The sequence below is a fragment of the Zalophus californianus genome, chromosome 1 (genome assembly GCF_009762305.2).
Source record: "Zalophus californianus isolate mZalCal1 chromosome 1, mZalCal1.pri.v2, whole genome shotgun sequence".
Classification (NCBI taxonomy): Eukaryota; Metazoa; Chordata; class Mammalia; order Carnivora; family Otariidae; genus Zalophus; species Zalophus californianus.
The window spans coordinates 151,564,996-151,588,585 of NC_045595.1; the positions used below are offsets into that span (position 1 = coordinate 151,564,996).

At 38.5% G+C, this 23,590-nt stretch overlaps 1 protein-coding gene across 1 annotated transcript in view; it reads left to right on the forward strand.

Annotated features, from left to right (window-relative positions):
- Positions 1-23,590, forward strand: part of GPR156 (G protein-coupled receptor 156) — an 83,726-nt gene that overhangs the window by 38,332 nt on the left and 21,804 nt on the right. The window contains exons 4-5 of the mRNA XM_027587004.2: positions 22,161-22,296; positions 22,547-22,657. Of these exons, the coding sequence (XP_027442805.2) occupies positions 22,161-22,296; positions 22,547-22,657 (247 nt within the window). The remainder of the gene's footprint in view (positions 1-22,160; positions 22,297-22,546; positions 22,658-23,590) is intronic.

The following is a 23,590-nucleotide window of genomic DNA, read 5'->3' on the forward strand; positions in this document are numbered from 1 at the left end:
GCCCGATGCGGGGCTCGATCCCAGGACCCTGGGATCATGACCTGTGCCGAAGGCAGACGCTTAACAACTGAGCCACCCAGGTGCCCCTAGACCTTTAACATTTTAAAGAGGTACCTGTAGCTCTCCTTTAAATAAAGTCATGTTCCTTGGGTGCCTTAATTCAAGAATACAAATGCCTAAATTAGAATTTAAGATAGCTTAACCAGCCTTCAAAATGGCATAAGCCAATTGCCTGCCACAAATCCCTGTATCTCCAACTGGTTCTGTTCTCTGATTGAACCCTACTAATACACTAGGAAAAGATACGCAGTATCTCTACATAGAAAGTCATAAAACATTTTTGAGAGAAGTTAAAGAGGTTCTAAATAAATAAAGGATATATTATGTTTATAGATTAGAAGACTCAATATTGTAAAGATATATATAATTTCTCCCCAGATTGATATAGAGATTCAGTGTAATTGCAATAAAAATCCAACTTTTTTTCTTTTCTGGTGAAACTCCACAAGCTGATTCTCAAATTTGTATGGAGCTTCAAAGGGCCAAAAATAGCCTGGAAAAAATGGAAGGTGGGAGGATTTCTACTTTGGGATATTAAGATTTATTAAAAAGCTAGTGATTCATACATGCTAAGTATGCCTTTGGGGCAAGGATAGACAAATAGACCAATGGAGCAGAATAGAGAGAATCCAGAAACAGAGCATGTATGGACACGTTTTAATAAATGGTGCTGGATTGGTTTGCTATCCCCATGGGGGAAAAAATGCAACTTCAGTCTTACCTCAACAAAATCATCTGTTGGGGTGGACTGTACATCAAAATGCAAAAGTCAAACAATAAAGCTTCAGGAAGATAAATAGGAGAATATCTTCATAATCTTGAGACAGAAAAACATCTTAAATAGGACACAAAAAGCACTTTTCATAAGAGAAAAGGTTGTTAAATTGCTCTACATAAATGTTAACAACATCTTATGTTCACTAAAAACACCACTAAGAGGAAAAAAGCAAGCCATAAATGGGAGAATATATTTACAATGCATGTATCATCAAAAGATTTTTATCCAGAATAAAGGACTATGAACAGATAAGAAAGGCACAGAGAACACAATTGTTTTTAAATGAGCAAAAGATATGAACAGACGCTTTATAAAAGAATATATCCAGGTAGCCAATAAACAAATGAAAAAATGTTCAACTTCATTAGTCATCAGGGAAATGCAAAGTAAAGCCACAGTGAGATAACACTATGTACTCACTTGAATGTCTACAATAAAAAAAGACTGACAAAACCAAGTATTGGGAAGAATGAGGAGTGTCTGGAATTCTCATGCATTGTTGTGGGAGTTTACAATGTTACAATCATTTCAGAAAACTGTTCAGCAGAATCTACTAAACCTGAACATATTCATACCCTATGTCACAGCAATTCTAGCAAAAATTGCATGCATATATTCACTGAAATACATGTACTAGATAGTTCTGAATAAAACTATTTCTAATAGGCCCAAACTAGAAACTACTCAGCTAGCCATCAATAGTTTAATGTCTAAACACATCATGGTATATTTAATGATTGCCTGCTATACAACCATGAGAATAAACAGTCTACAACTACATTCAACAATATGGATGACTCACAAAAATAATGTTAAGCAAAAGAAACCAGGCATAAAGATGAGACCCTATATGGTTCTACTTATATGAAATACAAAACTATGCAAATTTAATCTATGATGTTAGAAGTCCAGATCGTAGTTACCCTGAAGGTTGAGGGGCAAGTTGGGGGAGTACAGTGACAGAAGGGAGCAAGAGGAAGGTTTCTGGAACACTGGTAATATTTGTTTCTTGACCTGTATACTGGTTACACAAGTGTGTCGGTATTAAAAAATTCACTGAGTTATACATTTATATACACTTTGCTTTATGCATATTTTTCTTCAATAAAATGTTAAAAATTATCTTTGAGTTTCCTAAAAGAAAAAAAACAAAAAGGAAATATCTAAAAGGAAGGTGTGTGCCGTTTTATCAGTAGAGACAGCACTATTTTTAATAGTTTCTGAAAAAAATTCTCAATTTTATATCCTGAACATTGATGGTTAGAATGGATAGGTTTACTGTAAATGCAAAGGTGAATTGCATAAGACTTTTTTATGGTACCATTGCTAATAGTAAAAAAATAAAAATTTCTGTTTATCAGGAGGACATCAGTAAATGATGCCAAAAGCACAAGCAACAAAAGAAAAATAAATTCAATGTCATCAGAATTAAAAATTTTGTACTTCAAAACACCAACAAGAAAACTAAAGGGACTCACAAAATGGGAGAAAATATTTTCAAATCATATATTTGATAAGGGACTTGTATCTAGAATACATAAAGAATGCTTACAACTCAATAATTAAAAAAAAGACAAATAACCCAATTTTAAAATGAGCAAAGAATTTGAATAGCTGTTTCTCCAAAGAAGATCTGTAAAGGGCCAGTAGGCAAATGAAAAGATGTATGACATCATTAGCCATGAGAGAAATGCAAATCAAAACCACATTGAGATACTACTTTATGCCCCCCTAACACGTCTAGAATTTAAAAAGACAGAGAAAAACAAGTGTTTGCGAGGATGTGTAGAAATTGGAACCTCATATACTGCTGGTGGGAATGTAAAATTGTGCAGCTGCTGTGGAAAATAATTTGGCAGTTCCTCTAAATGTTAAATGCAGAGTTACCATATTACCCAGTAATTAGATGTTTTAGTAGATACTAAAGAAAATGAAAATATATGTCCACACAAGAACTTGCATATAGATATTCACAGCAGCACTCATAATAGCCCAAAAGCAGAAACAATCCAAATACCCATCAACTGATAAATGGATAAATGAAATGGTATATCCATACAATGGAATGTTATTTAGCAATAAAAAAAAAAAAGGAAACCCTGATTCATGCTACAACATGGATGAATCTTCAAACTATTATGTTAAGTGAAAGAAGGCAATCACAAAAGACTATAAATTGTGTGGTTCCAATTATATGAAATGTCCAAAACAGATAAATCTACAGAGACAGAAGGTAGATGAGTGGTTGCTTATGGCTGGGAAAAAGCAAATCAAAACTATGAAACATACACCAAATGGGTTAAAACATAAAGGTAATGTTAAAATAAAGATGTGAAGTTACAAAATTCACATCTACTCATGGTGAGAGTGCAAATTGGCATAACCATTTTGGAAAATAATTTAATATGTCTTTTAAAATTAACAACACATACGTCTTGTGAACCAGCAAATCCACTTCTAAATTATACCCAGGAGAAGTGTACCCAAAAGAAGCACTTTCGTACCAAAAGTTGTATAAAGAATATTCACAGTAACATTATTTGTAATCACCCCAAATGTCCTTCAGTAGTAGAAGAAATAAATAAGTTGTGATATATTCTTGCAATGGAATATTATACAGCACCAAAAATGGCAAGTTCCAGAAGAATCTCACAAACATCAAATTTAAAGGCTAGCCACAAAAGAGCATGTACTATATGATTCACCTAATATAAAGTTCAAAACCAGACATAACTATAGTGTTGAAAGTCAAGATAGTGGTTTGCTTTTAGGGGGAAAGGAAGGAGTAATAATTATAAGTAGAGATTTTGAAACGTTATAATGTTTTCTTTCTTAACTCTGTTGATAGTTGCATAGTTATATCCTTTGTGATAATTAACTGAACTAAATATTTATAATTTTTGCACTTAAAAAGTATCTTCCTAGTCCAAGATTATTAAAAAAATAAAAACAAAAACCCTCAACCCTCAGGGATCTATAATTGCAGGAGTCATGGATAGGAAGTGGCAATGTCTTCAGGGGACTTTGAACATGAGGACAGAGTCAACTTCCAGATACCTTATTTACATAATATCAAGTGTCCACATGTGTTCAGCTGCTTCACCATAATAGCCTTTCTTACTTTGACCAAATTACCTCATTAAGATTTGTTCTTAAGTTTTGTTTTCTTTTGCTTTCATAAATGTGGCTGAGCATCGAAATTTCACATAATTTGGATGCTAACAAGATTAGACACTAATATGACATTAATCACTATTTGATCCTATTCTATGCCTTATTCCATCTCCATCCCACTAAAAGCTTGCTTTTGGGGCGGGGGGAGTGTCAGATGATAAACATTTTTCAGGCATTTTGAATTTTGCCATTTCAGTGGTGAAAGATGCTATTCTTTCATGTTTGTGTGTTAGGAGGAGGTGGTGCTCAGGATGCTAATCTATGCAGACTGACCTTTGTTTCTATCTGACTGAGCAGATGTAGGAATTAATCACTGTCACTCCTGGAGGCTGTGGCTACAGCTGTCCCCCACTGCCTTTCTGCCCCTGATAGATTTATTAGTGTATTTTGTTTGCTAGAAAACATGTCTCAGCACAGAAGAACTGGCAAATTAGAGAAGCTTATCTGTGAATATAATTTTCTAGAAACATGTCTTTTCACATCTATACCTATATACTCTGAATTCTTTAAAAGAAGAAGAAAAAGAGAAAAGAAAAACAAGCTGGTAATACTGTTTATGTAATACCCAATTATTTCCCATCCTGAGAAATTTCATGTTAGACCCATGTCCTACGATTACAAAGAACTGTCTTCTAACCTCTATACTCTTCTTTTTGCAGCCAGCCCCCTCTTAACTCCCAACTTTTAGTTTAGTCCCACTCCCAGAATCTGGGCATACTTTGACTCTAGGCTCATGAAAATAAGTGCTTGAAATTTGTACTAAATTCATTCTATAGCAGACCCCCACTATAACCTTCAGAACTTAATTAACACTCTCTGCACCCCGAGCATCCCCACTACTTAGATATCCCTGCAACCTCACCAAATCTAACCCCTGACGATACTGACTCCAGCCGGGATGGAAATCAAAGTAGCCACACTCTTTTGGATATTGGGAATTACCTCTAAAATCCAGTATAAATTTCCAGGGCCTGGTCTATCTATTTTCATTTTACCCCCTTCTCTCTATCAAGTCAGCATGCTCTGGGGCAGAGATTTAGGGCTAGCAGCCAGTGCCTATTGGGAATCTGTTCCTTTCTGGTGGCCCACTGCCTGCCAGAATCCAAGACCTCAGCCTTAGATATGTACCTTAGCCTGCACCTCTCTGATACCAACCCTTCACTCATTGGGACTTCTGCTTATTTTCTGCACTCTTTGACCCAGCTAGATTCTCTCTCATAGTTTACTCTTTGTTGACTCTTCCTCAGAATGATCTCCAGGTTTTAGACATCCTTGCATGTTCAACCCCTAAATTACTAGTACTTTCTTTCATGCTCTTAGCATCTGGTTTACGTGTCTTAATCTTAAGTGTCTGCCTAGACTCCTGAATTCAAATTCGTCTGGCATAATATTTTCAGCCACCATTTGAGCCCCAATTCTAACCATCTTTCTTTTTCTGGTAGTGATACTAAGTGCCTTATTAAGAGAAGACAGGTTAATCCTCTAGATGTCAATCTTAAGTGATTGGGCCTATCTCTCAGAAAAAGAAACAAGTAGACCAAGTGTCCGTCAATAGTTGAATGGATAAACAAAATGTGCTATATACATAAAATGGAATATTATTCAGCCTTAAAAAGGAAGGAAATTTCAACACATGATACAGCATGGATGAAACTTGAGGACTTTATACTGCATGAAATAAGCCAATTACAAAAGACAAATACTATATGAATCCACTTCTATAAGGTATCTAGCATATCAAACTCAAAGAAATAGAAAAGAGAATGGTGGTTGCCAGGGACTGGGGAGGGGGAGAAATGGGGAATTATTGTTTAATGGGTACAGTTCAGTTAATGTTCAGTTAATTGTGGTTTAATGGGTATAGAGTTTCTGTTTTGCAAAATGAAAAGGTTCTGGAGATTGGTTGCACAAAAATGTGAATATACTTAATGCTAATGAACTGTACACTTAAAAATGGTTAAGATGGTAATTTTTATGTTATTTTATTATATGTAATTTTACTGTATTTTACCACAATTAACATTTTGTTTAATTTTAAAGAAACCAAAAGTCCTATTAGAAATAACTCATTTGGGTCAAATAATCTATTACAGATCCATTTCCTTAAAACTATTTTTTATTTCTTACACCATCTCTTAAGAGATAATGATCATTCTTATATCATTGCCTGTTTTGTAGCTTGTTACTTTATTTTTCATGCCCCAGATTTGCATATCTGAATCTTTGATGTCCTCTCTTTCAAGTATTCCAAGATTTCATTCTACCATACTCAAGATCTCTTAGTGATTTAGTAGGTTTTGTTCACATCTCCTTTGGCCTTCCCCTGTCCAGGCTGCAGAATGGTCTGTCCTCATTTAGTAAAGACCCTGCCATTCCAGTTTTCCTTCTCTAGAATTTATTTATATTCTTCATATTACCAAAGCCAGATGTTTTATTCTGGTACAGTATGAGACTTTACCCTGGACTTGAGATTCTCAGAAGAGGGAGGAGGTGGCCTAGTTTTGTGTGAGACTTACAACAAACAATAGTACAATAGAAATGTTATTGGCAAAGGGAGTCTTACTCAAATCTCTATGGGTAAGATTCTCTTAGACATATAAGGTAATAATAGGAGTAAACACATTCTCTTTTTCTTTTGAGATACAATTCACATACCATGAAGTTCATGTTTTTAAAGTATATAATTCAGTAGTTTTTAGTATATTCACAAGGATGGGCAGTCATCAGCACTGTCTAATTCCAGACCATTCACTACTCCAGAAAAGAAACCTCATACCCATTAGCATTCTCTCGCCATTCCTTCCTCCCTGCAAGCCTCTGACAAATACTGGTCTACCTTCTGCCTCTATAGATTTGCCTAACCTGGACAATACATATAATTGGAATTATACAACATGTGGTCCTTGGTGTCTGGTTTCTTTCACTTAGCATTATTTTAGCATAATGATTACAAGGTTCATCCATGGAGACAGTACTTCACTCATTTTTATGGCTGTTAATGTTATGTTAAATGGGTATTCCATATTTGTTTTTTTCATTCATCAGTTGATAGATATTTGGTTGTTTCCCCTTTTTTGACGATTATGGATAATATGCTCTATGAACATTCATGTACAATTTTTTGTGTGTACATGTGTTATCCTTTATCTTGAGTATACATACCTAGAGGTGGAATTGTTGGGTTATAACGTATTTATATAAGTGCTGAGCTGTTTTTCAAAGTGGCTGTATCTTTTTACAATCTCACCAACAGTGTATGAGGGTTTAAATTTCCCCACATCATTGTCGACACTTACTATTATCTGTCTTTTTTATTGTCACCATCCTAATGGATATAAAGTGGTTTTGTGGTTTTGATTTTACTCAAATCATTGTGGTTTTGGTTTGTATTTCCCTTATGGCTAATAATGTTGAGCATCTTTTCATGTACTTATTGGCCATTTGTAAATCTTCTTTGGAAAAATAGTTATTCAGATCCTTTGACAATTTTTAAACTTAGATTATTTATCTTAGGAATATACTTAAACCAATGATTTCTCAAAGTTGGTTCACAATAGAATCTGCTCAGGAGCTTTTAAAAATCCTAATATCCATGCTTCACCCTAGGCCAGTTAAATCAAAATATCTATGGGTAGATAGATTTTTTTTAAAAAAAAGCAACATTTTTTTAATTAAATTCTCCAGGTGATTGTAATGTTTGGGAATCAGTGTTATAGACTGGATGACCAAGCTGATGATACCAATAGAGAAATGTTAAAGACTGGGCGCCTGGGTGGCTCAGGTGCTTAAGCATCTGCCTTCGGCTCAGGTCATGATCTCTGGGTCCTGGGATTGGATCCTGGGATTGAACTCCTGGCTCAGCAGGGAGTCTGCTTTTCCTTCTCTTTTTGCCTCTCCCCCTGCTCATTCTATCTCTCCGCCTCCCCACCCCCGGCCCCATATCTCTCTGTCTCAAATGAATAAATTTAAAAAAATCTTTAAAAAAAAAAAAGAGGGCGCCTGGGTGGCTCAGTTGGTTAAGCGACTGCCTTCGGCTCAGGTCATGATCCTGGAGTCCCGGGATCGAGTCCCACATCGGGCTCCCTCCTCGGCAGGGAGTCTGTTTCTCCCTCTGGCCCTCTTCCCTCTCGTGCTCTCTATCTCTCATTCTCTCTCTCTCAAATAAATAAATAAAATCTTTAAAAAAAAAAAAAGAAATGTTAAAGGCTTAGAAATTATGCCAGGTATTATAAATTGAATTAATGTGAATTGTAAAAAGCCTAATCAGGTCAAGAGGTAGAGGTGAGCTTGCTTTTTAATAAGGATTTTTAAAATAGGATTTTTCCTATAACAGGAAGTTTTAAACCAATGACAGAGAAAATGTTCTGGCTGTGGTTCTTGCCTACTGACTAGGACTAGATCTTAGGAGATAACCATGGGTGAGCCAATAAATGTGACTAATCATGACACAAGTCTGTAGGCCCAGAAAATTTATCTCAACTATTCAGTGTTCAAAAGGAAACTATGACAAAATGTGAGTATTAAGTAGGAGAAAATTGTAATCTAGGCTTTTGAAAGTCAGAAGGAGATTGGAGCCTATTTTAAGAGACTTCATTGGAAGTATAGGGAAAGAGTAACTGAGAATAAAAAAGAAAAAAATCCAAGCACTTAAAAATGTGACAGTCACAGTGGAGGGAAAATGGCATCTCTCAAAGAATGTAAAAACCTCCCCAGAGGAAAGCAGGGAGCCCACAGAGTTTGTCAGGTTAGGTAGGAAATAGGAAAAAAGACTTTGAGAAGCACCTTTGAAGCAAGTCCAAAATACATAAAGGGATTATTTAAACGGATTAAAAGGGAGAAGCTAGAATAACAGTGGACTCTTCTGCTGCTAATAGTAGGGCACAGGGAATGGTCAGAGACCAAAAGACAATAAGACTAAACTAATTATGTGCCTCTGAATTTATTGAGAAAGATACCAGAGTGATTACCACACTGAAATTGTCCCCTATGAGTGGATCAGAAGAAGCTGATCCAGTCTTTCTCTGTGTTTTGCATATTTCAAGTCAGGTAGACAAATGCATACTGACCAGTTGCTGGAAACTGTTGGTGTTGCTCTTGAGATTTTTGAAGTCCTCTAGAAGAAATTATTCCCTTGGTCATGCCTCTCTCTCCTCTTGCCACCAAGCCTCTGAAAAGAGTGGTCTTCACTAGCCGCCTCCACTTCCTCATCTCCCATTCATTCTTCAACCCATGCCCTGATTTCACTGAAATGACCCCTTGCGCAGGTCATTAAATTAACCGATCTCTTTTTAGACTTCATCCTATTTAGCCTCAAGCCATATAACACTTAACCATCGCCTCTGTTTCTCCTTTCTGAAATCTTCTCTTTCCTTAACTTTATCATGCCTGAATGTCCTGACTTACCACTCTGCTCCCTGCCGGCTGCTTCCATTGGCTCCCGTGCTCTGCCTCCCCATTTAATGTTGGTATCCGTCTGAGTTCCAGTCTACATTCACATTTTATGCTATACCCCTCCCCTGGTCTTAATCCCTCTTGCAACATATCCCCAAGCCCTGCCTCTTTCAAGTCCCATTTTCTAACTTTACAGTTGACATTTTGAAATGGGGATGTTCCTTAGTCAATTCAAATTCAGTGACCAAAAACCAGACTCAACCCTTACGATGAATCTTGCTCTACCTCTGTGTAGTTCCAATCTCAGTTAACATAACATTACCATCCACCCACTCCTCATTCTGGATTCCTTTGTCTCCCTACACATCCAGTTAGTCACCAAGTCTTAGATGTTAGCTTCTCAAATGTCTCTCCGCCTGTCTTCTGCTGCCCATCTCCACGGCCCAAGTGTAGCCCTGATCTACTTTCCATCTGGGTTATTGCTGTAGCCCCCTCACTGCTCTATCCCATTTCCAAGTTAGCTACTGCTCTCTTGCCAGCATTTTTTCCACAAACACAGACTTGATTTTCAAAACATAGACTTCTACTGCTTCTACAACTCCTTAGATAAGCATTTAGGATCTTTTGTAGTCTAGCCCTAATCTACAATTTCTGCTTATTCCCTTTAAAGTAAGTTATGCTTTCATGATATAGGGTAGTAGCTGTTTCTCGAGCACACCACTACTTTTTTCACCACACCTTTGTTTATGCTCTTCCTTGTCTCATGACTCTTCACATTTTTTACCTCACAAACTCCTCTTTATCCTTTAAGACAAACTCTTATCCATGAAAATGGGGGCCCTGGGCCAGCAGCATCAGTATCATCTGGGAACTTGTTAAAAATACAAATTCTTGGGGCCCTACCCTAGACCCTACTGAATCTAAAACTTTAGGGGATGATGACCAGAACTGTATTTTAACAGGCTTTTCAGGTGATTCTTACCAATTCTAAAATCTAAAAACCACTGTTCTAAGGGCATTCCTATATCAATGCCCATAGTGCTTTATATACACCTATAATACTTACTACATTGTTTCATAATCATATTTACCTATACACTTATCCATCTCCTCTGCTACAAATTGAGTCTGCAAAGTCAAATACAATATTTTGTGTATTTCCCATCACCTGCCACAGGGTCTGGCACATAGGAGATGCTTGATAAGAATTCAGAGCCTAAAACATACCCATCCCTTCCAGGGTTTGGTCCAGTTAGAGTGCATACAAATACACAGAACTGGATAATCAAATGATATATTTACTCTTAAAGGTTTACATGTGTCGCACAAGCCAAAAGCACACATACTGACAGTACCAAGTGTCAACAAGGATGCAGAGAAACTGGATGTCTCATACATTGCTGGTGGTTGTGTAAAATGGTAATGTTACCTCAGCCATCAAAAAAGAATGAAATCTTTCCATTTGCAATGACATGGATGGAACTAGAGGGTATTATGCTAAGTGAAATAAGTCAGTCAGAGAGAGACAAATACCATATGATTTTACTTATATGTGGAATTTAAGAAACAAAACAGATGAGCATAGGGGAAGGGAAGGAAAAAAAAGATAAAAACAGAGAGGGAGGCAAACTATAAGAGTCTCTAACTGTAGAGAACTGAGGGTTGGTGGAGGGAGATGAGTGGGGGATGAGGTAACTGGGTGATGGGCATTAAGGAGGGCACTTGTGATGAGCACGGGGTGTTATATGCAACTGATGAATCACTAAATTCTACCCCTGAAACTAATGTTAACATAGTTAAGTATGTTAAGTAACTACAATTTAAATAAAATCTTAAAAGGAAAAAAAAATGGTACTGTTACTTTGGAAAACAATTTGGCAAATTTGTATAAAATCAAACATATGTTCACTGTGTAATTCAGGAATAGTACTCCTGAGTATTTACTCCTAGAAAAGTGAAAACACAAAAACAAATGTTTACAGCAGCTTTATTTTTAATAATCAAAAAATAGAAACAACCCAAACATCCTTTAGCATGTGAATGGATAAACAAACTGTGGTGCATCCATATAATGGAACACTACCCAACAAAAAAAGGAACAAGCTATTAATACATTGAATAACTTGGATGAATCTCAAGGGCATTATGCTGAATAAAAGAAGCCAATCTCAAAAGGTTACACCCTGTATGATTCTACTTATATTGTTTTATCAGGGGATGAATTTATAGTGATAATAGATGAGAGGTTGCCAGAGGTTATAGGTGGAGGGAGGATGTGACTATAAAGGATAGTCTGAGGGTAGTTTTGTTTGCACGATGAAACAGTTAAGTATACTGATTATGGTGGTAGTTACACTAATTTGTATATATGATAAATTTCATAGAACTACACACACACACACTAAGAGCACATATAAAAACTGGTGAAATTCAGACTCTATACTTTAGTTAATAGTATTGCACCACTGTCAGTTTCCTGGTTTTGATAATGTAATCTAGTTATGTAAGATGTCATCTTTGAAGGAAGCTGGGTTAAAGGTCAAACTGTTTTGCGACTTCTTATGAGTCTCAGATAATTTCAAAATAAAAAGTTTTTTGAGGAAAAGAAAGCACAGGGATTGCGGGTGAAAGCCAAATTAGAAAGCGCTCCTTGACATGATGCTAAAATGGGGGCCAGGGAGAGGAGGAGAGCTCGTTGCCTGGTAGAGATGGGGAAGGAGAAGAGAAGAGGACAGACTCCTGCCTTGGAGACCTTCTGGTAGAACTTGGCCTAGGCCTGTTCACCTCTCTCCAGTCTGAGGGCTTACCCCTGCCCACCTGGGGGAGTGTGGGTCCTGAGGTGAAGAGGGAGGTGAAAGCTTCCTCCTCAGCAGTTTCCCACGTGGGAAGAGAGGAAGGAAAACCTTTCCTCAATAGGCCTCAGTGGGAAATCAGAGAGACGGGGATAAGGGTTACTCCTTAACAATGTTTACAAAAGTTTAAGTGTGTCAGCAGTGAAAGAACCCAGGCTCTGGAATCAAACTCCACGTCAGTCCTAGCCCCATTTCTTACTAGGCATGTGACTCGATCGCCTTCTCGAACTTCGCGCTGAATCCCATCTCCCTATTTAAAAGTAAGGGTAATGATGCTGTGTATCTCAGAATGCTGTGAAGATTGCATTAGATAGAGTATGTGGAGCCCTTAGCAACTGCCTAGCAAATATTAAATATATAATCAATGTTGGCTACTCTTTTTAATATTATTCCATATCATTGTCAATATTCTAAGAAATAGAAAAAACATACATTCAAATGATTCTGACTGCAATGTAATTTTTGATGATTTAGAGGTACTTCAAGATTCTTCAGTACTTCAAACTCATCATAAAATCAGCATTTAGTCCCTATATGTGTAATTCAGACCATTTAACTTAAAATGAACAGTTGTTACTTTCTATTACAGGCCTCTTACGTGCTTTTTATTTTAGATGCATTATTTCTGACCTTTATAGCACTCAAGAGGATAAATATTATTTTTCCCATTTTTAGATAAAGAAACCACCTCAGCATGGTTAGGCAAATCATCCACCATACACAGCTAGGCAGTCTAGTCAGTCTGATTTCAAAGCCCATGCTTTTCCCACTACATCATGTTAACTTCAGCGTTAATCCACAAAAGCTGCTTAAACACACACAGATTATCTAACAGTTGTTCCTTTCACATCAGATTACAGGACAGAACACACAACTCCTGTCACAGCCTAGGACAGACACTTCTAGGCCATGCTGGGGCCAAGACTCAGAGACCCTAGGCAATGATGGAAACCAAGAGCCCAAAGCCCTTTGTGGCAAAAATGCAGTGTGGGGTTCCAGCCAGTAGGTAAAGCCAAGAGCCATGACAATGTCCAAGGTCCAGGCCAGTACTCAGAATTGGGAAGGGCAGGCAAAGCCCAGCAGAAGGCACTCCAGAGGACTCAGGATTTCCTCTCTGTCAGCTTGACGATAAATGCCAGCTAATGGAACCTTTGAGGAGCCTCGGTTGAGGAGGCAGGTAAAAAGCCTTGGCCAACCACCAGTGCTACTGCTGGACATTAGAAACCAGGGTCAAGGGGCGCCTGGGTGGCTCAGGCGTTAAGCATCTGCCTTCGGCTCAGGTCATGATCCCAGAGTCCTGGGATCAAGCCCCACATCAGGCTCCCTGCGGGAAGCCTGCTTCTCCCTCTACCACTCCCCCTGCTTGTGTTCCCTCTCTTGCTGTGTCTCTCTCTGTCAAATAAATAAATAAAATCTTTAAAGAAAAAAAAGAAAAGAAAAAAGAAACCAGGGTCAAGAAGGCCCCTAGCAGAAGTTCATTATCAGAAGGGTGGACACTGGGTCCCAGGTGGCCAGGGTAACCTAGGGCAGAAGTGAAAGAACACGGGAGGGAACCAGGAGTCAGGGCATCTGCATTAGCTGTCCTATTGTGGTCCCTGTCTGGGTACAAAACTGCCATGCAGGGTCCCTTCGTCATAAAATGGGAAGGTTAGGCCCAATCCCTGATTTAAACAGTGCTCCTCATGACACTCAGACTCCAATCCTGTCTTTGGCAATTCCTGGGGGGCAGAGTGGTGGGGAACAAGCTTTTGTGCCTTGCTGGCAGTCTCCCTTTTATCTCTGTTAAGTATTGGACCTCTAGGAGCCTTCTAACTCTAATGATTTATCCAGGATAGCAAACAGTAAGTTTCCACGAGGTTCAGGGCCCTGTGTCAGGCACTACAGGGCAAAGCTAGGTAAAACCCAGTCCCTGCGTCAAGGATTCCCAGATTCTGGCCCAGCAGAGAGTGACTCCAGCAGCTGTAGCTACTCAGGATTCCTCTCAGACTCACCAAAGCCCCAAGTTCTCCTGCTACAACCCTGAAGACCAGAAAGAAGGGGAAGGAGAGGAAGGAAACCTTTCCAACATGGCTGGCGAATGCTCCGTGCCTCAGAGACATCGATGGACATGTCACCTGCTAGACAATAGATAATATTCTGGTTTACAGCAGACTCCCTATGATTGGCTGCTTCATGGGGCCAAATGTGCTTGTGCTTTATGCTCTACTTAAAATCAGGGCATCTGCTGTGCCCTTTCGGAAGTGCTACAGTCTCCTGCAAGGGTCTGCTCAAGGCCTTCCCCTGCGGCTAAGGAGAGAAAGGAAGTTGAAATCACTGCTTCATAAATTAAAACACATGCCTACACTCTAGGGTCCGAGGTTATATGACAGGAGACGATTTTTGTGTTTCTAGCGTTTTTCCCCCTGGCATTTTAAAACACATTTAAGATATATTACAATTGCGTGAGACATGGGCAAAAATATATTTAGAAACTAATTTTTTTAAATTGATGTGGAATGTGTCCATAATACTCCTAATTAAAGCCGTACAATCTCCTTTCTAGTAAGGGTACACTTTGGGGCTTTTTTCCTCCCTCTCATCACCAGCTTATCTTGAATCCATCAGTATGCTTTTTCACTACTGTCCTAAATGTGAGCTGGTAACATGAAGTAATGGGCATTTGGCCTTATATCTAAATTTCCACGTTTCAGCTTTAAAAATATTTGCAAGAACACATTTTAAAAATGATCCTTTGGCCTATTTACATAGTCTAGGAGAGCTATATATTCTGAAATTTGTTCTCTGGAAATTTATATGCATATTCACATACAAATATTTATAATGAGCATACATTCATATACATAGATTTTATTCAATGGCCCAGTGATACTGAGAAAACAACTGCTAACATTAAATTAAAATTTTTTCTATTCTAAAAGAAAAAAGGCAGAATAAGAAAATTGTCTTTGCAGTGAAAAAGTTAGAAACCAGGAGGTAGTGTCCAAATGAGCTGAGGATAGAAATTAAACCTCATTTGCCTTCCTATCTCCAGTTCTTAATACTTTAACAAATAGATATTTAGGAATTGTTAAATTAATGTTTGACATAGGAAGATCATTAAAAAGATAATAACTAATAAAATATGGAAACACTGAGGTCATCTGCTAAAGGGAAACTTGGGGGCAGGATCGTTAGCGAGTTTTCTTTTGCACTTAATAGCTAAATGTTTTGGTGATTAATTGATTGATTGACTGAGATGTAAATTCTAAAGCATCTCTGATAACCACGTCAGCCTCTTGTTCCTGCTTAAGGTAGAGGCAGAAATACAAAGTATGACTGGCTTATTAATAAGCCAGCAGTAGCAGAAAAAGAACTTGCCTCTGCAATAAGTTTAGAAGGGGAGAGCTGGAAAGGAAAGTAGATGTCATCGAGTCCAACCACTGCTAATCATCTAGCTATCTTGCTGGCAGAATGTCTTTGTTCTTCCAGTTCATCTCCAGCTTCAGCAGCAGCAGGCCTGAACTGACAGAATAGCAGTAGGAGCCTGCTCTCCATGTAAAACAAAGCTACACAAGCACTTACAACTACAGGAAAGCAGGCAAATTTAGAGAGGCCTGGCCCACCCTGGACAAGAGGCAGTACTGAGTGTTTTAGCTTGCTACAGAACATAATTTAGTAGCTACAAGGATGTAAAGAGAAGGCATGCGTCCTGGCCTAGCTCAGTCCAAGATCAGCAGATTTTCCAAAGTCAGAGAATGGGATGCATGCTATTAACCTCTGAGCAGATGTCAGCTGAGACTGTAATCTGTGTGGTCGTGAAGATGAGGGCTCATCCATCAACTGCTTGACAAGGCCTGTCATCATATCACTGGGCCTCCATAGCCCTCGACACATGATGTAAGAGACATATTGGACAAAAGCATTTCCTGGGGGAATTCTCCAGGAAGAATTCAACCAATGGAAAGGAATCTTTCAAGTGGCCTGATTTCACTGGAGACAAGTAAACACATATGTGTGCATGCATATATGAATATACACATCCCCAAGACGCTGCACTTTCCTAGGAACAAAGAGAAGCTTCACCAGCCTCCTGTTAGGATTCTTTCTCTCATTTATTTTTAGACTCTCCCAGCACCATGCTGAGTGGGGAAGCAAAGGGGTGGATCACCCGAACGACAAGGCTTTTGAGTGACAGTTTGGGGTGTGGAGATTTCTCAAAACCCATTGTCTACGGAAGTGTGAGGCACCCAAAATATCTTGGGCCTTTTGTGTTCAATAATGCCAGGAAGATCTCAGCCATTCCAGGAGGGGCTTCCTAAAACTCCTACCATAACTAAGAATGTACCCCTTTTGTCTTAACACACAGACATGAACCAACTCTTGACTTTCCCTCTGATTGTCAGAGATCTCTGCTGCTTTTGAGCCATTTGGCACCCTTTTGGAAGGATGAGAGCCTCATCCTTCTGCCTAACAGAGGAGAACGTTGCCAAGGAAAAATGAGATTAGGCAACAGGCCAAAGAAAGGAAGAAGTGATGGGTCTTTCATATCTATTAATGAATTTATTCATTCATTCATTCAACAAATGGTTATGGAACACTTGCCATTCTGCAAAGACTGTGCTAGGAGCTGAGATACAGATAAATAAGAAACAGCCTGGCTTTTGAGGGATAGAAACTGTCTAGTGAGACAAACATAAAAAGCTGGTAATATAACATGACAATTGTAGTGATGCACATATACCCTGGGGTGTTATAAAGCCATAGAGGAGGGCACCAAACCTAGACTGAGGGCATCATCCAGACAGATATGTGCTCTTATTTCTTTGAATCCAATGAGGTGGGTCACTCACAAAGAAAATGTGAAGCATACCTCATAGAACAAATAAAAAGATTAATTGGTAGTACAGTAAGCCCTGCTAATTAATGTTAGAGGCCATTGACTTTGGTGGCAACAGTCTGCAAAGTTATAAAATTTTCTCCAACATTCAGCTGCTTGGATATAAAGGCAGACAATGGATTGAAATTTTGATGGGAGTTTTGTCAGATAGATGCAGTGAAAGAGCTTGTTTGGAAAAGGAAGTGGATGTTGCCAAGAGAACAGTTCAGATGACCAACTAGAGGCTTCACATTGGGTACAGAAAGGAAGAGAGACTGACAGACTGCAAGGAAGCTGAAGAGCCAGGGAACGGGAGGTCTGTCAATGAGCAAGTGTGTTAGAAGTGGGCATATGAGAGGGCTGGAGAACAGGGGGCTTATTCATTCTTTCGTCAGGTATTTACTGAGTGCTTTCTATTTTTTTTAAGATTTTATTTATTTATTTGAGAGAGAGAGAGCATGCGTGGCAGAGGCGGCAGAGGGAGAGGGAGAAGCAGACTTTCTGCTGAGCACAGCGTCCAATGTGGGGCTTGATCCCAGGATCCTGAGATCATCACCTGAGCTAAAGTCAGACACTTAACCAACTGAGCCACCCAGGCGCCCCTTTACAGAGTGCTTTCAAAATGCTTTGTAGTGTTCTAGTGATGGGAGTACATCATGAACAATTCTAATTGGGAGGAGAAGACAATAAACAATAATAAATATGTAAATTATGTAATAGTTTAGAAAGTAATAAGTACTGTGGTGGGGTGGAGATAGAATCGAACAGGATAAAAAGGATTTGGAATTCTGAGAAAGAGTGTGATTTTAAATGGGGTGGTAGCCCTGATTGAGAGGGTAACTTTTGAACAAGGACATAAAAGGATAGAGGGAATGAGCCATGCAAATATATGAATTAGAATATTCTAGACAGGGAGAACAGCCACTTCAAAGCCTTGAAGTGTGTGAGTGCCTGGTGTTTTCAAGGAACAGCAAGGAGGCCTGTGTGGAGTGGAGTGGGCAAGAGGAAGAAGTAGGAAATGGGGTAGATAATGGGGACCAAATATATAAGCCTTGTACACTCTGGTAAAGACTGAGTTTTCCTCTGAGTGAATTAGAAAGGCACTGCACGGCAGCCTTCTGAACAGAGAAGTGACATGATCTGATTTACCTTTAATGGATTGCTATGACTGCTATGTTGAAAATAGACTTAGGAAGGGCCCAGAGTAGAAGCAGGGAGACCAGTTAGGAGGCTATTGTAATAATCCAAATGAGAAATGCAAAGTCAGACTTTGATCAGGGTGGTGGCAACAGAGGTGGTAAGTAGATGGATTCTGGATGTATTTCAAGGATAGAACCAGTGGGACTTCATGACAGATTGGATGTGGGTGGTGAGCAAGAGTCAAGGATGACTTCAAGATTTTTGGTCCAGCCAAACAGAAAGATGGAATTGCTATTATCTGAACTAGGGAAGAATGTGAGAAGAACAGGTCCAGGGAGAAGACTAAGAGTTCAATTTTGGATCAAAGAGGGGAATATTGGTTTTCAAAATTTCGGAAGTGGAATCATTCTGAATGATTGTAACATCCAAGGTACAACCCTGGGGATGGGTATCTAAAAGCAGAATAAAGTGAAGTCATTATGATAAAAGAATTTAGAACTCTGGAGGTTGGAAGGTTAATGAAATCTCCTCGGATGGTCTCCTAGAATGGTGGCCCACACAGGAGAGGGAGGAACAGGGCCAAGCTACTCTCACCATTATGATACAGAATTAGAACACATATGATTAGAAGTCACATAAATATTGCTTTGAGGTATACAGAATTTGAATTGGGTTTAGATTTTGAACCTAAAACATTAGAAATAAGCAAAGTAGCAAAATGATCACTATTTGTTGAAACACACGAGACAACATTATAATAAAGCAGTTTGGAACATATCCAGCTGAGGTAGATTTATAATCCCACTGTAGCATGGATCAAAAACAGTGGATTGAAAAAGAAATTCAGGTAACTCACAATTTAATCTTAAGTGTTTTATTAAAAATCTTTTTAGAAAGACACATACTTGGTTTTAGATATGTTTAAATCTTAGTGACACCCATATAGCTTTTTAGAAACCACGGCCCTGTGACATTTTAGGAAATTTTTCTAATAGCCACAAGAAGTACCCTCAACCCTATTTGCAAGCCATGTTTCCGAATTCAGTTCATAACCAGAATTAAGAGGAAAAAATAGGATGACCAGTCAGTCCTCCAGAGCAAGTATAATAAACCTCTAATTCAGAAACCAATGTTTGATGAAGACTTTTAAAACATCATACCTGTGAGCTGATGGATGTCATATAAGTATCAGAATTCATTAAAGACTTTTGAAATGATAATCCAGGTTTATACAGTCTCTACAGATATAGATGGATATTTATCTATTTATATTGAGACTTGAGAATAGAAAAATCAAGAAAGCTCTTGTCTTACATTGCCAATTAATAAATGAAGAGAGAAAGATGAGATAGCTGTACAGTCCTTAAAAAAAAAAACACCTTGTTTCTGAGTGGTAGTAACCCAGTCCAAGCTTTTATCTCTTTATAAACGCAACATAGGTAATCTCAATGGGACTAAATATTTATAATTAAGTATATAATATTGAAATCTTCTTGCTTTGTGGAAATTATGTGTTTGTGGTTAATTGAAATATTTAGCATGTGTAGGTTTCATCTTTTAGTTCAACAGAAAAATATAAGTGACATTGGTAGTTGAATTCCTGTTAAAGTAGCAAAGACATTCCCCAGACATACATAATTCAGCTGCTGAATAGGAGATGATTCACCTTTCAGTGACTTCACAGGTGTTAACTTCACCAAACAAAAGATGTAAATCATCTTCTATTCATTTTTTTTTTCTGTTGGAAGTTTTAAGTAAAATTTTTTATGAAAAATATATATATAAGTCCACAACATGTCCATTTAGAAAATGAATTTGCATCAACTTCTGAGGTGTGAAGGCTATGTAATGTATATTTTGTCAAAAATAACTAAACTGACCCTGAAAAAAATAATACATTATGTGTTAATAAAAAATAATTAAAAATAAAAATAAAGAAAATAAATAAACTCAGTTCCTCCTAAGTCAGGAGGGTGAGAAATTCTAAATCAAGTTTGCATGCAGTACTGAATAACACAAAGAAGATCTGATTATAGAGTGGTGTTCAAATAAAATGGCCCCAGAGAAGAATTAAGAAAGAAACCTACCCATCAGTGATCTGGACAACACAGATGTGTGGCTGTGAAACATGGGCAGCTGAGTTTCAGCTAAGTTCAGAAACCGATATTTCATGAAGACTTTTAAAACATCATACCTGTGAGCTGATGGATGTCATATAAGCATCAGAATTCATTAATGACTTTTGAAATGATAATCCAGGTTTATACAGGTTCTACAGATATAGATTGATTGGGTATAGGTGATAAACAGGAGAGGTGGGGTGCCTGGGTGGTGCAGTTGGTTGAACACTGACTCTTGGTTTTGTCTCTGGTCATGATCTCATGAGTCATGAGATCAAGCCCCAGGTCAGGCTCCCCACTCATCAGGGAGTCTGCTTGAGGATTTTCTTCCTATGCCCCTCCCCCCCTACTCGCTCGTACAAGCACGTTCTCTCTCTAAAATAAATCTTTTAAAAAGAAAAGAAAAGAAACAGGAAAGGAAAAGGTGATTCGTAGGTTTCTAAAGTCTGAAGATGGTGAGATTAATAATATCACTAGCTAATGTTGGCTACATGCTTACTCTGCATTGTGCCACACAATTTGCTATATTACCTCCCTGAGTCCTTACAACTCTGGCAGGGGGAGAGGGATGTATTATTGTTAACCCCTTTTTATAAGGGGAATCCATGAAACTTGTTCTCATTTTTAGAGGAAGAAAAAAAAAAAATGAAGGTTTTTGCTCCAAGACAAGGTAAAGCTCAGCTGGACTTACTAGCCTACATTATCTGTACTTGGGGTCTGAGTCCCAGGGCAGTGGCTTGGTATTTTCATGTGTGTGGATGTAATTATGCTGCCAGCCACAAAGTAATCAAGGTGGGCCATTGTTGGTTATGATGTTTGCAAGTCTAGCACTGCCAAACTGTTTAATGCCTCTGAGTACTTTGCCTGTCATTAAACTAGGCTGCACTAAGTAGCTGGTTTTGCCTTGGCTCTTGACTTTAAAGTGGTCAGCCGGGTAATCCAGGTACATAGATAAGAATGCTTTCCTCCTCAGTTATTATTTTAAAATGAAAGTATAAATAAGTGTAATTATCAAGTGACTATTAATGTAAATATTGAATTTATGTAGAATACACTAATTAGACTAAAACTCTTAAATACAATGACATTCTTTCTTAATTGTTATCAGTCACTGTCCAGAATAAGCCTGGTTTTCCCCTTAAATTAACCAATCCACACGTTCTTACCTTGTCCTGAGCCTCCATTGGTGCCCAGGGTCTGTCTGACACCCAGATTGTCCACACCTCCCTCTAATCTTTGAATTGTTCTGTAAACTCTTTTAAAACTGTTTGACAGAAACCCTTCCCAAATTTCCCACTTTCAATCCCTGCTTCCTTTTTCTCTTTTGGTCAGGCAGAGAAAGGAAAAACAATTTTACATATCAAACAGAGTAAATTATGAAAAAAATCACAAAGCTTTTCCAAATAGTAGTTTACCTTACAGCTCATTTCTAAAGCCACCAAGCTGTATCTCTTTAGGTAACTACTTGTTAGTTATTTATTCACTAGGTTGCATATAGCAGTCTCTTAGCAACCATAAATTTCATGGAAAAGTCCTAACTCTTCTCTGATACCACCTGTTTTTTAGAAGTTGGCCTTTTTTTAAAGACTTGGAGAAATGCCAGAATTTAGTTCTTTTTGAAAATAAATTTAAATAAATCCTAACAGTTTTTTACAGGGCTATAAAGTGGTTTCTTCGCAGTGGCCCTTCCCTACGAGGTTACATTGGAGATTATACTGGTAAGGAAGCTCTGTTCACTCTCACGGCAAAGGGTCATGACTCTAAGTGTCTTTCTTCCTGATTCACTTTAGGATTGTGAAGATGTCCAGTCCCAATCTGAACATTGTGACCTTACTTGGCAGTTGTCTGACTTACAGTAGTGTTTACCTCTTTGGGATTCAAGATCGAGATGCTTTAGTGGGAGGCTCAATGGAAACTCTCATTCAGGTAGGTTAAATCTTAAGTTTTTGTTTTGAACAAAATGTCCAACTTTTGATATTTTTTTAAATGAGCACCTCCTGTAGTGGTGGCTACCTTTATCCTTGGAATGGGCACTCTCAGGGGTGATCCCTGGAATGTTTAGTGCGGCCCACATCCTGCCTCATGCCCTGTATGGACTGAGGCTTTGCAGATCAGAATGTGGAGAACAACAAAGGTCCCTCTCATGCCTCTTGCTTCTGTCCTTTTCCCCCTGTAGATAAGACTATCCATGCTGTGCATTGGGACCTCCCTTGTGTTTGGCCCCATTCTAGGGAAGAGCTGGAGACTCTACAAGGTGTTTACGCAGAGGGTCCCGGACAAGAGAGTGGTGAGTAGGCAGCAGTTTCTTACCAGTGCTTGATTGCAAACAACAGCTTTATTATTGATGATAAGCTAGGGAAGTTTGTGTCAGATTACTGGGTAGGCCCTTTTATGGCAATCTGAAGTTTCTGCTCCTCATTTCAAATCTTGGAGTTGTGTGGCCTCTTAAGTCCCCAAGCCTAGAAGGCTATGTGCCAGTGCTCTTGGGAGATAGGCCTTTGAACATAGTTCTGCTTCATATGTACCCCAGGCCTTGGTACGGGTGGTATTGTGTGAACTGGCCAACATCTGGAAACAGTGTGAGGGAGAACAAGATGCCCAGAGAGACTGTTGCTTGGCACAAGTGTGAGCTGAAAGTGGAGTGAGGGACAGTGATCACAGAGAAGCTATAGCAAGTAAGCAGTTATTTCCTTTACTGGAGCCCAGTTCTTTTCCATGTAGAAGGCCATTCTCTGCACTAAGAAGGATGGGCCTGGAGCAGTGAGCAAAGAAGAGGACATCCATTCAGCAGATAGAAACAATCCTAAAAGCTGTGTGACAGCCAGATCACCTATATCCCTGACATCAGATGTAATCCTGACCACATTTCCCCATTTTATCAGGTTCCCTGCCCAAACCTCAAAATCTGATCATCAAATTCTTTGCCTATAGGTCCTCCCCAGACCCAATATATCACTCAATTGGAGTTTACTTCTCTGGAGTGATTTTTTTTTTTTTTTGCAAACATTAATCAGTCATTATTCAGTGAATATTGATAAAAACCTCAGCTGTGAGTAACCATAATATGAAAAAAAAATTGACTAAAGGACAAGAAGTTGATCTATCCTTCTAGAACACAGATTCCTTTGTAAAAAATGGCTTTATTGAGGCATAATTGACATGCAATGAAGGCTATGTGCCAGTGCTCTTGGGAGATAGGCCTTTGAATACAATATATTTC